This window comes from Xenopus laevis, chromosome 8L (assembly GCF_017654675.1).
Source record: "Xenopus laevis strain J_2021 chromosome 8L, Xenopus_laevis_v10.1, whole genome shotgun sequence".
Classification (NCBI taxonomy): Eukaryota; Metazoa; Chordata; class Amphibia; order Anura; family Pipidae; genus Xenopus; species Xenopus laevis.
Window position 1 is genome coordinate 128,877,879 of NC_054385.1, and position 16,024 is coordinate 128,893,902.

The 16,024-nt window shown below is 39.7% G+C and overlaps 1 protein-coding gene across 1 annotated transcript; it reads left to right on the plus strand.

The window, feature by feature from the left end:
• Window positions 1-312: 312 nt before the first annotated feature.
• On the plus strand, window positions 313-12,941 carry cfap45.L (cilia and flagella associated protein 45 L homeolog; the record flags this gene model as incomplete). The annotated part of the gene is given in 11 exon segments (NM_001092832.1): window positions 313-430; window positions 2,947-3,077; window positions 4,632-4,776; window positions 7,260-7,430; window positions 8,264-8,442; window positions 9,242-9,371; window positions 9,455-9,601; window positions 10,255-10,368; window positions 11,827-12,020; window positions 12,114-12,338; window positions 12,716-12,941. Coding segments are annotated over 9 exon segments (1,278 nt in total). The 3' UTR covers window positions 12,792-12,941.
• Between the last annotated feature and the right edge of the window lie 3,083 nt (window positions 12,942-16,024).

Consider the following 16,024-nt stretch of genomic DNA (forward strand, 5'->3'; position numbering starts at 1 on the left):
TAAGGCTACAAATGTATTGTTATTGCTACTTTTTATTACTCCTCTTTCTATTCAGGCCTCTCCTATTCATATTCCAGTCTTTTATTCAAATGAGTGCATGGTTGCTAGGGGAATGTGGACCCTAGCAACCAGATGGCTGAAATTGCAAACTGGAGAGCTGCTGAATAAAAAGCTAAATGACTCAAAGACCACAAATAATGAAAAATGAAAAGCAATTGCAAATTGTCTCAGAATATCCCTCTCTGCATCATCACTAAACTTTAATTTAAAGGTGAACAACCATTTTCAAGCCTGTAATTGTATTTCATTACAGCCGGACAGTGTGGTGGGGTCGCTCTCCAGTTCAACTGGCTCAAGTCGATCCAAATCGTTCAGGTATCGCACTAAAGCTTTACATTCACAAGTGGACGAGAGTCTGTTTGGAATGAAGGTGAGGAATATCCTATTTATATATTTCATTAGGATTTGCACTAATGTTCTTCAAAATGAATGTCATCCACAATCGTTAGCTGTACCTGTATATACACACATATAGGATCTGTTATCCAGAATGCTTAGGACCAGGGATTTACAGATAACAGATCTTTCCGTAATTTGGATCTTAAGTCTACTAGAAAATAATGTAAACATTAAATAAAGCCAATAGGCTGGTTTTGCCTCCAATAAGGATTAATTATATCTTAGTTGGGATCAAGTACAAGTTACTGTTTTATTATTACACAGAAAAAGGAAATTTTAAAAAATGTGAGTATTTGAATAAAATAGAATCTATGGGAGATGTACTTTCCATAATTTGGAGCTTTCTGGATAACAGGTTTCCAGATAACGGCTCCCGTACCTGTATATAATGGATCATGCAGACAGTTGTATTCTGAGATGACTTGGTTCTTCCTTTGTGGCTGCTCTCCAGTATGGAATGTAAGCAGCTCTCTGGTTGCCAGTGTTGAAATGACCCTAGCAACCAGGTAGTGGTGGAATAAGAGACTGAAAGATGAATAGGGGAGGCCTGAATAGGAAGATACGTATTTTTTTTTATTATTTAAGGTTTCTGTGCTATTTAGCCTTTTATTAGTAGCTCTTCAATTTGCATTCTGGTAGCTAGGGACTAAGCTACCCTAGCAACCATGAACTGATTTGAATAAGAGACTGGAATAAGAATAGGAGAGGCCTGAATAGAAAGATGAGTAATAAAAAGCAACAATAACAATACATTTGTAGCCTTCCCGAGCATTTGTTTTTTTAGAAGGGGTCACCGACCCCCCCATTTGAAAGCTATAAAATGAAAAGCTGCTTCGAATTAGCCATTCTATAACATACTAAAAATTACCTTAAAGGTGAACCACCCCTTTAAGAAAAAACTCGAATGGCAAAAACCCAAATTTTCGGGCAAAACGCTCTGAAATAAACTTTAACATCAAACAGGCTGTTTCCTCTTCAAATGGTTTCAGGGAGCCCTGCCATTGACTTCTACAGAACTGCAACAGGTTTTAGGTGGTGTGTTTTCAGAATCTAGCTCTCTCCACGGTCCGGGTATAATAAATCTCCAATATTCAAGTTTTTTTTAAGAAAACTTGATTGATTAAAGTTTTTTTAACCAGAAAATGTGAATTTTGATCAAAAAAATTAATTTTTGTGTAAAAAAAACAACTGGAACCTTAATTCATCTGCCCCTAAAATCTTGAAAAATTAGATTTTTTTTCACTAGGAAACTCAAATTTTTAGAGGAAAAAAATGCATTTGTTTTTAGATTTATTATACCCCAATGCTGCAAAAATCCAAAAATACTCCATCTCAGACCTGTCGAGGTCCTGTATAAGTCAATGGCAGAGGCACTTATTTCAATTTGATGTTTTCATGGTCTGCACTGGGTTTAGCCCAAAAGTCTGACTTTTTCTGGGTTTTTGGCAGAAACTTGAAAAAATCAAGTAGATCCACCACTTGTTGCAATAAATGCTCTTATTTTACCCAGAGTGCCACCTGATACAATTTTGAGTTGAAAAATTTGGGAAAAAGCCAGAAAAATTTGAGCGATTCAGGTTTTCGCTTGATTTTATCAAGTTTTTCTGCAAACCGATTAAATTGTTTTTTAAATTTATAAATAAGCTAAAATCATTCATGGGAGTTTGTGGGTTTTTTTTTATAAAATATGAGATAAATTCGGATTTTAGTAAAACAAAAAACCTAAATCTTCAAGGCTGAGGACATTATGGGGCATATTTATCAAGGGTCGAATTTCGAATTGAAAAAACCTTGAAATTCGAATTCAAAAAGACCAACTAAAATTAAGTCAAAGTTTCTTTTTGGGTTGAATATGTTCATTTTCAATCGAATAGGTCCATATTATGCCAAATTGGAATTGTTTGAATTAATAGCGTGTTCAATTGAATTCGATTTGAAGATTTTCCCTAAAAAATCTTAGATTTTTCAAAGTCCACCAATTGACTCCAAACAGGTTCTAGGAGGTCCCCCATAGGCTAAAACAGCAATTCGGCAGGTTAAAGATGGCGAATGGTCAAAGTCGAATTTTTAAAGTGACAGTACATGATAAATTTCGATTTTCGAATTTTCATCGTTTTTGCAAATTTGAATAAAATTTGGACTATTCCCTAGTCGAAGTACACAAAAAAAATTGAATTTTTTTGATTAAGAAATTCAACTCGACCTTTGATAAATCTGCCCCTATGTAATTGTTGTAGCGGATGAGGCGACATAAAGGCTTCTCATGAAAAGAATTATTAATATGTTCATATATAGGGAATTCTGTTCAGAGAATAATTATCAGTGGCTCATATAATAATAATAATAATAATAATAATAAAAGCTCATTCCAGTGGGATCTTGTTGTACGTGCCCCGCCCCCACTGATGATTCTACAGATCATGGTGCCAATTAAAATGCAGTATTTCATGTATATATATATGTGTGTGTGTGTATATATAACAGCAGCCAGTAAAAGACAACAGTCCCGACTCACAGAAGAATCGTAACGGGCAGAGGAAAGTGGTATCAGCACCAACAAGAGTTTATAAACCAGAGACAATCCAGATTATAACCAGCGATCTGATTCGGGATCTTGTGTAAGTTTTATATTCTTCTTATTATGGAGGTGATGCTCTTGCTCACGTTTCTATCCACCCATTCACTATCTATTGGCCTATCTCTTACCTTGAAAACACACTATAGGAACATATGGGGTTTGAGGCAATGAAATCTGGTGATGTAAAGATTAAAGGGCTTGTTTACCTTTAAATTAACTGTAGAGAGGGATATTCTGAGACAAGTTGCAATTGGATTTCATTTTTTATTATTTGTCATTTTTGAATTATTTAGCTTTTTATTCAGCAGCTCTCCAGTTTGCAGTGTCAGCAATTTAGTTGCTAGGGTCCAAATTCCCCTAGCAACCATGCATTGGTTTGAATAAGAGACTGGAATATGAATAGGAGAGACTGAATAGAAAGAGGAGTAATAAAAAGTAGCAATAACAATACATTTGTAGCCTTACAGAGCATTTGTTTTTTGAGATGGGGGTCAGCGACCCCTATTTGAACACTGGAAAGAGTCAGAAGAAGACAAATAACTCAAAAACTATAAAAAAAAGAAAAAAATGAAGGCCAATTGAATTTGTTGCTTAGAATGAGTCATCCTATAACATTCTAAAAGTTAATTTAAAGGTGAACCTCCCCTTTAACCGAAAATGTTTTTTATATTTTAATAGCTCCCACCTAGGGCCATGGTAAGTAATCATGGGGCCATTTACTGCTAATTAGGGATGCACCCAATCCACTATTTTGGATTCGGCCGAATCCTGTGCGAAAGATTCAGCTGAATACCAAACCCGAATCCTAATAGGGGGAAAACATTTTTTACTTCCTTCTTTTGTGACAATAAATCATGTGATTTCCCTCCCACCCCTAATTTGCATATGTAAATTCGGATTCGGTTCGGCCGGGCAGAAGGATTCGGCCGATTCCAAATCCTGCCGGTAAAAGGCCAAATCCTGACCAAATCCTGGATTCGGTGCATCCCTACTGCTAATTTACCATGGCCACCCCAGAGGACCCCCAAATATGAGTCCAATTGTAAACTGGGGTCCCCTGGTGGTTGGTCCAGCCAACAAGTAAATTGTGACCCCATTGAATTAAAAATCACCTGTCACACACATGGTCATGTGTCTGATCCATCCAGATCACTTCCCAGGATTTCCAAAACTCCAAAACCCTGCAATCGACTCCCTTATTGTAACCCACACATCATACTTTTCTATTTTAAGGTCCCTCTCTGCCCTAGGGCCCCTGACTACAGTACCCCCGCACCCCCTCATGGTGAACCTGCTCCCAACTCTCCTTTTTACCAATTGCCATGATTCTCCGACCCCTCAAAACTTACCAGAATGGTGCAGGGGCTCGGCACAGTTACCCAAAACCATTTTCACCGGCACATTTTTCACCGTTTTGCAAATTTCAAGGGAAATTCACATTTTTCTGCGAAACGGGACAAATTTGCTCATCACTAACAGTAATCTGTCTACCCTTTCCCTCGCCCCAGAGTCAGCACAACCAGTCTGTACTCACAATTCAGTATGATGCCTGTAGGTCTCATGCACTTTTACTAAACACACTGCTCCTTTCTAGGGTCCCCTCACAAGACCCTTCCGGGATGTCTCTGATTATGACCCCACAGGATTTTAGCCGAGTCAAGTCAGCAGCTCGAGTTTTTACTAAAGACGAGGAATTGATGGCGACGCAGTCCTTGAAGCAGGCGAAAGAGGAGGCCATAGTAAGTAACTGCCGTGGCTTGGGGCACATTTACTAAGGTTCAAAGCTTCAATTTGGAATTTTTGATTTTTTTGGGGTCAAAACTCACAATTTTGAATTTAAAAGCACCAACTGGAATTTCAATTCGAATGTGAGATGTATCAACACCTCAGTTCCAATAGGAATATTCCCCATGTAAAACCTGCCGAGTTCATGTACAAGTCAATGGCAGGGTCCGTTGGACTGTTAGTAGTGATGAGACACATTGTTGCCGCGTTTCGCAGCAAAAATAACGCACCATAGACTCCAATGGGAGAGAAAAAATTGTGGCGCTTCAAACATGTCGTGTCAAACGGGCAAATGTCAAGTTTTCTTTTTTCGAAGGAAAATCGGTTCGAAATGGATTCGAGTTTTCAGGTCGGGACTATTAGATGGAATTGTAGATGTTCTCATTTTTTCATAATAACATACCATTCCAATTGTCAATAATTTATTAGAGTTTTTAAAAATCCACATTACTCTAAAATTGGACCTTTGATAAATAACCCTCTAAGTCTGCTACAAATTTTTTTATGTCACATTTGTAAGCAATGTATTTCTTTATATCTGATATAAATATACAGAACACATCAGCAGAAAGACTAGTGTGAGTGAGTCTGAGCTGCCATGTTGCTTGCCTCATCCACTGCACTCCCCATGGCCTTCACATGATGCTTGTTTGCTCTGCAGTGAATACCTCAACTGAGGCAATCAATGTGGCAGCTCCCGTTCTTATGTATAACTGCTATTTATGCAAAGAAAAAGAAATGGTAAGTGCTCACAATTAAAGGGGTGGTTCACTTTAAGTTAACTTTTAGTATGTTATAAAATGGCCAAATCTAAGCAACGTTTCAATTGGTCTTCATTTTTTCTTTTTTATAGTTTTCAAATTATTTTATCTTCTTCTTCTGACTCTTTCCAGTTCTCAAATGGGGTTCACTGACCCCATCTAAAAAAAACAAATGTTCTGTAAGGCTACACATTTATTCTTATTGTTACTTTTTATTACTCATCTTTCTATTCAGGCCTCTCCTATTCATATTCCAGTCTCATTCAAATCAATGCATGGTTGCTAGGGGAATTTGGACCCTAGCAACTAAATTGCTGACATTCTGTTAGTGGAAGTAGGGAATCCGCGCTCTGCCAATTAGCACCTGATGAATGAATGCATCAATCCTCCCGAATAGATGTACCGAACATCCCAAACAATTGAACTTTCAGTAGGAGAGAGGAGAGCACTCTGACGCAGATTAACTGCTTGTGATTAATATTTATTTAAGCTGCTATACACAACATGTTTCGGGCTGTAATTGCCCTTTCTCAGGGCAATTACAGCCCGAAACATGTTGTGTATAGCAGCTTAAATAAATATTAATCACAAGCAGTTAATCTGCGTCAGAGTGCTCTCCTCTCTCCTACTGAAAGTTAAATTGCTGACATTGCAAACTGGAGAGCTGCTGAATAAAAAGCTAAATAACTCAAAAACCACAAATAATAAAAAATGAAAACCAATTACAAATTGTCTCAGAATATCCCTCTCTACATCCTACTAACAGTTAATTTAAAGGTGAACAACCCTTTAAAGGGGAAATATCACGAAAATTAAAATTTTATCAGCTTTCTAAATACAATCAATTAAATATTCTGTATTGTTTCTGAAATAATCAAGTTTATCTTCACTATTCCTCTCTCAACATCTGTTTCTCTTCATTCTCTCTTCATGCAGCAGTTGGGTGTCAGATATTCACTGACAGTTAGATCCAATATATCTTATAGGGGGGCTCCTTTTGCCTAGAAGATGTATTAGAGCTCACTCAAATAACTGATTCCAGAACAAACAACATCTAACAAAATAACTGCCTTTTGCACAAATTCTGCATGTAGAGAGACATGATGTCTGGTGAGTTTAATAGAGTGAGCTCTAATACATCTTCTAGGCAAAAGGAGCCCCCCTATAAGATATATTGGATCTAACTGTCAGTGAATATCTGACACCCAACTGCTGCATGAAGAGAGAATGAAGAGAAACAGATGCTGAGAGAGAGATAGTGAAGATAAACTTGATTATTTCAGAAATATTGCAGAATATTTAATTGATTGTTTTTTATTTCAGTATGAGGATGCTGATATTAAATTTTCATTTTTGCGATAGTTCCCCTTTAAGTGAAATGTTTGTTTAAAGGGGCTATGTGCCCAAATAAAGAAATTGTTGCTCCAATCACTTTTCGATTCATTGAAAATGTGGTTTTAAACTTATTTTTAATTGTAATTGTTATTGAGATCTGTGTTTGTACTTTTCTCGTTTATCCCTTTTCTAGTTTTGGCTTTTGAAACACTGTAGCAAGAGTCGGTTCACTTCAATATTTGCCGATCACATTGGCCTGTGCTACATTGTTTCAGGAGTCAGAAGCAGAAGTGGCCACGTTTTCACTGAATGACTTATTGTTCATGACACTTTCACCGTAGGAGGCAGTAAACGAGCGCAAGAACTACATGAAGCAAAAGGAGATGCTGCGGAAAAAGAACGAGAAGCTGAGTGAGCTGGAGGAGGAGGCCCAGCAGAGGGCGCAGTATTTGTTACAGAGAGCCAACACCCTGCGCATGGAGCAAGAGGACGAGATCAAAAGACTCAATGAGGTGCGTCTATTATCCAATCATGAACAACAAACGCCTGGTTTATGCTTGTGTTGAAAGCTTAGTTAAAGTGTTGAGTACACTATTGAACTATAACTCTCAACCCTACGCAGGTGCAGCTATGCGGTGAGTGATTACACCTGCTTAGGCAGCAGATCCTTTGAGATCATTAAAGAATAATAATTAGGCCTTGTATAGTAATCCACTTGCTCTGACCCTATAGAATCCATGCCATAAAGTGAGACAGGACAGTTGCCAGAAAGTAATGCACTCATGCAAGCTCTAACCAGGACACCTCTTAAAGGAACAGTTCAGTGTAAAAATAAAAACAGGGTAAATAGATAGCCTGTGCAAAATAAATAATGTATCTAATATAGTTATTTAGCCAAAAATGTAATGTATAAAGGCTGGAGTGACTGGATCTGTAACATAATAGCCAGAACACTACTTCCTGCTTTGTAGCTCTCTTGGTTTCCACTGATTGGTTACCAGGCAGTAACCAATCAGTGACTTGAGGGTGGGGGGGGGCACATGGACCATAACTGTTGCTTTTAAATCTGAACTAAATGCTGAGGATCAATTGAAAACTCACTGAACAGTTATGTCCCATGTGGCCCCCCTTATAGTCACTGACTAACTCAGAGTTAGAGAGCTGAAAAGCAGGAAGTAGTGTTCTGGCTATTATGTTACACATCCAGTCACTCCAGCCTTTATACATTACATTTTTGGCTAACTAACTATATTAGAGAAATGTTTTATTTTGCACAGCCTATTTATTTGCAAAGTTTTTATTTTTTATACTGGACTGTTTCTTTAATGTGTGTTGCCTTCAACAGGTAATCCTACATACCAAGTGTCACGCCATCCGCGATGCCCAAGTCCTGGAGAAAAATCAGATAAGCAAAGAGTTAGACACCGAAGAGAGAAGGTTGGACCAGATGATGGAGGTGGAGCGACAGAAAGCCATTAGGATGCAGGAGGAGGTAGAGGAGAAGCGGAAACAAGAGAAGATCAGGTCATTCTTACATTACATTGTTGTGTATATAACATGGAGGGTGATCCAACTTCTGTACATCAATCCTAACTCTGAGATGAGCAATGAATGTGGCTTAAAATGCCACATTTTATAGAGTGAACTTATTGCACGAGGCTAAAGTTTGAGCTTGTCAATAGCAGCAATGATCCAGGACTTCAAACTTGTCACAGGGGGTCACCATCTTGGAAAGTGTCTGTGACACTCACATGCTCAGTGGGCTCTGATTGGCTGTTGAGAAGCTAAGCTTAGGGCTCGTCACTAATTATCCAGCAGAAAATGAGCTTCCCTGGCTGTAATATAAGCTGATGCTACAGGTTTGCTGATTATTCAATTCTGATGCTAATTGCACTGGTTTCTGTGCTGCCATGTAGTAATTATCTGTATTAATTACTAATCAGCCTTATATTGTGACATTTCTATTCTATGTGTACTGTATATTGTGAGTGGGTCCCTAAGCTCAGTAAGTGACAGCAGCACAGAGCATGTGCAGTGAATCAGCAGAAAAGAAGATGGGGAGCTACTGGGGCATCTTTGGAGACACAGATCTTTACTGCTAAAGGGCTGTGGTTGCCTTGGGCTGGTACAGAAGCACAAAACATCATGTACAACATTTCTAGCTAGTTTGGCTTTACTTCTCCTTTAACCTGCAGCAGGACTGGCTCTTATTCCCCACAATTGTCCCACTACAGGCCCTCGGCTGCAGGATTAAGTGGGCAGTGCACTTTTACTTGTTCACCAATGACTGTCCAGGTCTAACAGCCAATGACTTTCTCTGCAGAGGAAAGATGCATATTATCCAGCAGATGGAGGAAAATCAGGAATCAAGAATTCTGACGGAAGAGCAGAAAGAGCAAGAGGCTCAGCAAATGCTACAGTACTTGGAGGAGCTTCAGATGCGAGATTATGAGGTGAGAGAGAACTATGGAAGCAGTCGAGTCACTAGTTGTGCCTTTACATGATTCACTCATGGCCACTTTGAACCCTTCCTCAGGAAATGAAAAGAAAGCGTCAGGAGCAGCTGGAGATTCAGGCCGAGATCCAACAAATTAATGCAGAAAATACAAAAAAGAAGATGGCAAGGAAGGAGCAGGAGAGACTGGCAGACCTGCGAGTGCTGGAGTACAACAAGCAGAAAATGGTGAGACCTGATGAAGGTACAATAATAGGCTCAGGCAAAGGACACACTGAAACCGCAGCAGCAACTTTACTTTTCTGACTGTTCAGTAGTAATTATAAATACGCTGGACTCTAACAAGTGGTGCTTTTACAGTGCAGTATATGAGAGATGGCAACACCGAGATTACAACTGCAGCACCAATGCCAAACCTGTAACTGTCACCCTCTATTGTGTGGCAGCCAATCAAAGTGTAGAGCACAGTGTTATTTTCAAGCCCACAGATAGGATGGAATGTAATCTATTTCGCTAGAAAACCTGCGCAAAGATGCTTGAAAACATGATTGACCATGTCTGCGTCTTATTGGACTCATTAAAGACCTCAACGACTTCTTGCCAATGTTTGCGAACAAATCGTTTTTGGGAACGTTTGGAGTTGATGTAATAAAATTTCACAAATTTACTCCAAAACATTGAACGAAACTCCAAAGCAGGTGTTAATGCTAAAGCTTTGCTTAGTGAAAATGCGCAATGTATCCGCCAGCGACTGATTTTACATTGCGAGCGGTGCTAAACATTCGCAAAGACACCATCTTAAATAACGCCTGTGACTTTTAGTTACATTCCCCCCCATAGATTTCCTCTTCCCAAGCTGTAATGTATCCTCATTCTCACAGGAACGAGAGGCTGAATATGAAGCTGAGCAGCTGAGGATAAAGAAAGAGAAGGAGCTAGAGGTTGCCCGACTGCGAGCTCTGCAGGAAAGAGCTAGGGACTACCGAGCAGAACAGGTAATGGCTGACTTTGCCAAACACATCAAGTTCCCTAACAGGACACAACAATTCTCTCATGATATTGTGTTCCTTACAAGTTGTGACCTTGTGTAGGCATCAGTGGGGCAACAAAATTACACCATAAACTAAGACACAGTATTAAACAGTGCCAGTGCCCCAGTCTAATGCATCTTTGTGCTGCATTTAAACCCAACTTCAAGGTAACTTTCTCATTGCACCAATCGGGGGATAAGGGGGAGTGGAAAGTGGTTAAAGGGATTTTGTTTTTATTTCTAAATGACACTGTTTACACTGCAAATAATTCAGTCTACAATATAAAATGTCATTCCTGAACCAGCAAGTGTATTTAGTTGTAATATTGGTGTGTAGGTGCATCTCAGCTCATTTTGCCTGGTCATGTGATTTCAGAAAGAGCCAGCACTTTAGGATGGAACTGCTTTCTGGCAGGCTGTTGTTTCTCCTACTCAATGTAACTGAATGTGTCTCAGTGGGACCTGGATTTTATTATTGAGTGTTGTTCTTAGATCTACCAGGCAGCTGTTATCTTGTGTTAGGGAGCTGCTATCTGGTTACCTTCCCATTGTTCTGTTGTTAGGCTGCTGGGGGGAAAGGGAGGGGGTGATATCACTCCAACTTGCAGTACAGCAGTAAAGAGTGACTGAAGTTTATTAGGGATGGGAGAATTTGACCCGTTTCGTTTAAACAAAAAGTTAGACAAAAATTTGCCGCTGGCGAAATGTCGCAGACGGGCATTAAAGTCTATGGGTGTCAAAATAATTTTGTCGCGCGGTGAAATTTTTTCGACGTGCGTATTTTATTTTGACACACGCCGCCATACAAGTCTATGGGCGTCATTTTTTCAGCGAAACGAGGCGAAAAAATTAGCCCATCTCTAAAGTTTATCAGAGCACAAGTCCCATGACTGGGGGCAGCTGGGAAATTGAGAATATGTCTAACCCCATGTCAGATTTCAAAATTAAATATAAAACAATCTGTTTGCTCTTTTGAGAAATGGATTTCAGTGCAGAATTCTGCTGGAGCAACACTATTAACTGATGTGTTTTGAAAAAACATTTTTTTCCCATGACAGTATCCCTTGAAGTATCAGTTATGCTAAGCCTGGACTGAGATTCAAAATACTGTAGGCCCTGGCATTTCAAGAGGCCCAAAGAGCCGCCCACTAAATATTGACTATCTATGGCATCTTACAGCCAGAACCCACTGATTGCCAATCTGGGCCTGACTTATACTAATTTCTTGCACAGGTAATTGATTAATCAGTTGGGCAAAATGATGACATTTCATGGCAGTTGCCCAATAATTGTAGGAGAACAGATATATCTCCTGGTCCCTAGATTATGAGACATTAAGTACAGACAAAAAGTTGTTCTGGTCCTTCCCAGGCAGCAAGTACCACCTGCTAATTTTCCCTGAAATGTGTTTTACTGGCCCCAGGATGCTCTGAGAGCAAAGAGAAACCAGGAAGCTATGGAACGTGCCTGGAGACGGAAAGAAAAGGAAATTGCCCAGAAGCAAGCGGAGATCAACTCCATGATGAAGCAGACACGGATGGAGCAGATTGCACAGAAAGAACACTGCCTGGCCGTGCAGGCACAGAGGGACCGAGCAGAGTTCAATAGAGTGCTGAGGTAAGGAGGATCAACTGCCAGGTGTAATGGTGAGTTCTGAAGAAGTGATTTGTACCTGCAATGGCTGCTCATGTCACATCTTCTCCATGGCAGAGAACAGCGAATCATAATTGAGAAAGAACGCAAAGAGCTAGAAGAGAAGAACACCCAGCTGATGAAGCATGCAGCAGAGCTCAGGCGCCAGGTCCGTGAGAATGAGCAGAAGCAGGTCTTGGCGAGAATTGACTACTTTGAAGAAGGCAAGAGGCTGGATGAAGAAGCCCGTCAACGGAGGGCTCGTCTGGATGAACTGAAACAGAAGAAGCTGGAGGAGCTCAGGTGAGTTGGAATCAAGTAGTTTACACATTGGAGCTTACTACTCTATAATATGTCCATCCATATGGAGCCCATAGCAAAACCCAACTTGGTCACTTCCTGATCTATCCCTGAACTGAGGGTGAGATAAAAAAGTGACTAGTGGGGGAAAGATAATGAAGAGGGTTGAGAAGGTTGGAAGAAAGGAGGTCGAGTGTAGATGTGAGGGCAGAATGGAAAGTGATCAGAGACAATTGAGTGTAAAAGTACAGTAGGTAAGAGAGAAGGTGGAAAATAAAGATTGGGTAGAAATCAAGCAATCAAATTGGCTCATTTATTATAATTTGGTTTAGTTAAAGACCAATATTGTTATTTAAAAAGACCCGTTTTCTTTGTTGCAGAATGGCCGGCCTTCCAGACAAGTACCTCTCAATGGTCATGCGAAAGGCTGAAGTCCCTACCACTTTGGTTCATTGAGAAGAGAGAAAAATAACATTATATAAAATATATATTTGTCTCACAGTCTGTGCTATTCTCAATAGTCTCTTATCAAAACCGTCTTTGGGTTTTTTTTCCAACACATTTACATGTATTTCAAATAAATAAAATGATGTTGTTGGCCAATGTCTTCTTATTGTTTGCTCTGTTCTTTATATTTGCACCAGCCAAGGGTTGTCTTAATTGTCTTACTTCAAATGCTTTTTTTTAGTGGAGGTGGTAAAACAGTTACCTCTAATTATCATTATTATTATTATTAACATGTATTTATATAGCGCCAACATATAGCGTAGCACTGTAAAGTAAATGTGATTATACAACTAAATCACATGAATTATATACATAGAACATATAGAACATATGGAGTAACAAACATCACAATCAATACAGGTACAAAGAGGTGAGGAAGGCCCTATGCATAGGCATACAGTCTAAAGGGAAGGGAGTAATACACAAGGTGTGGGAGTGGGTGAGATCGAATTAAGTGGGTGAGAAATGTGGTATTGTATGTGGTGTTGTGTTTGGTAGTTAAGCAGAGTGAGGGGAGGCTTCTCGAAAGAAGTGCGTTTTCAGAGATTTTTTGAAAGCAGAAAGGTTGGGAGAAAGTCGGACAGACCGTGGGAGAGAGTTCCAGAGGAGGGGTGCAGCCCTTGCAAAGTCTTGAATGTGAGCGTGTGAGGAGGTAATGAGAGAAGAGTTGAGTAGCAGGTCAGTAGTGGAGCGTAGTAAGCGATTGGATGAGTATAAAGAGATGAGTTCAGAGATGTAGGGTGGGGCAGAGTTATGAAGTGCTTTGAATGTCAGGGTCATTAATTTGAATTTGATTCTGAAAGGTAATGGAAGCCAGTGCAGGGATTGACAGAATGGCGAGGCAGAGGAGGAGCGGTTGCTGAGGTGTATGAGCCTCGCAGCAGTGTTCATTATGGACTGGAGAGGTGACAGTCTCTGGAGGGGAAGGCCAATTAAAAGAGAGTAACAGTCGTCTAGACGCGATATGATGAGAGAGTGAATAAGAATCCTCTAAAGATGGATTCCCTATTAGTCATTTATGGATTTGGAATCATGCATAGTAATTCCCCTTCTAGTATCTGTGTAGACTATGTCTATGAAGGTTTTCATTCATCCAGATCATGGTATATCTAGTAGAAGTAAATCGTGAGCAACTAGACTTGCTCATTAATCATTGAAGACGTTTCATTGAGCAGTTTCTTCAGTTCTTCAGTTCATCCTCAGCGTTTAAACTCTTCCACTAATCCAATCATAATGGTGACAAGTGAGTTTATAAACCAGGGATTTCAGTTGAACTGAAGAAGCTGCTCGGATGAGTAGTGAAACGTCTTCATTGATTACTCAGCAAGTCCAGTTGCTCTAGATTTACTTCTACTAGAAATACATATTCAGCCTCTCGTACTTCTACTTTACACTTAGGGGCAGATTTATTAAGGGTTGAATAATAAATAAGAATTTGAATTTTCAAGTTTCAAAATTCACACATTCGAATCCCCCCTCTATTCGATTTATCACCATGGAAACAGCCCTAATTCGAACATCCGCCACCTAAAACCCGCCGAGTTCATGTACAAGCCAATGGCAGGGGTCCGTCGAGCCATTTGGAGATGTTATTAGCCTTCCTGGAATTTGAGGGTTTCTTTCAGGAGAAAAACTCGATTCGTACGAATCGAATACAATTCGAATTGTTGGGTTGAGTAAAGCCACAGCTGCCCACAATCCTGAAAACAGGTAACAGAGATGTCAGATGACTGAAGGTTTGAAGTCCTTATTGATAAATCTTCTCTGGAGACTTGTGTTTCTCCTGGTGCTTCATGTACTCCAAATGTATAGAGCTTTGCATTTCTTACAACTCTGAATCAGTGGAGTTCATGGTGGATTATAAATTACTAAAAAGAACCCTGCCCCACTTGTCAAGTGCACTGTAACATGTTGTTAGTACCCTAGTAACTGGGGGTCATTTATCAACACTGGGCAAATTTGCCCATGTGCAGTAACCCATGACAACCAATCAAATTGCTGCATTCATTGTTCTACTTGCAGCTGGCTTCAAAAAGCTCATCGCTGATTGGTTGCTATAGATAACTGCCCATGGGCGAATTTGCCCAGTGTTGATAAATGAGCCCCAGTGTCCTCACAGTGGGGGGCACTTCTGAGACTACAGATGACATAATATTGGGCAGAGGCCGGATAGACATGGAGGAAAACCCCAAAATGACCGCTCATTCTGATGTACTAAGTATAAAAAATACACTTTATTATTAAAGATATTACAAAAAGACACATCTTTAAAAATACACGAGAATAGTCAGTGTATTAGGCGTCCCACCATCTTATTATTCAATTTAGACACACAGGGAATCAGAATGATTCCCTTTGGGTAAATTAAACATAATTAAAAATAGTACATTGGAGTGAGCCCTCATTTTGGGTTTTTCTTCCGTATCTATACAGTCTCGCTGCAATATTATCTGGATTATTAGGCTTGGAGACCGCAAATCAACCAACACCAATGAATGTCCAACAACACAAACAAAAAATAAATACAGTAGAGATCCTACCAGGTGTTCTGGGGTATTATACATGGAATTGACAATGTACAACAGTAGATAACAGATAAGTACTACTATAGTTTATATAAACAAGCTGCTGTGTAGCCATGGGGGCAGTCATTCAAGCACAGGATACACAGTAGATAACAGATACATACTACTATAGTTTATATAAACAAGCTGCTGTGTAGCCATGGGGGCAGCCATTCAAGCACAGGATACACAGTAGATAACAGATAAGTACTACTATAGTTTATATAAACAAGCTGCTGTGTAGACATGGAGGCAGCCATTCAAGCACAGGATACACAGTAGATAACAGATAAGTACTACTATAGTTTATATAAACAAGCTGCTGTGTAGACATGGAGGCAGCCATTCAAGCACAGGATACACAGTAGATAACAGATAAGTACTACTATAGTTTATATAAACAAGCTGCTGTGTAGCCTTGGGGCAGCCATTCAAGCACAGGATACACAGCACGTAACAGATAAGTACTACTATAGTTTATATAAACAAGCTGCTGTGTAGCCATGGGGGCAGCCATTCAAGCACAGGAAACACAGTAGATAACAGATAAGTACTACTATAGTTTATATAAACAAGCTGCTGTGTAGCCTTGGGGCAGCCATTCAAGCACAGGATACA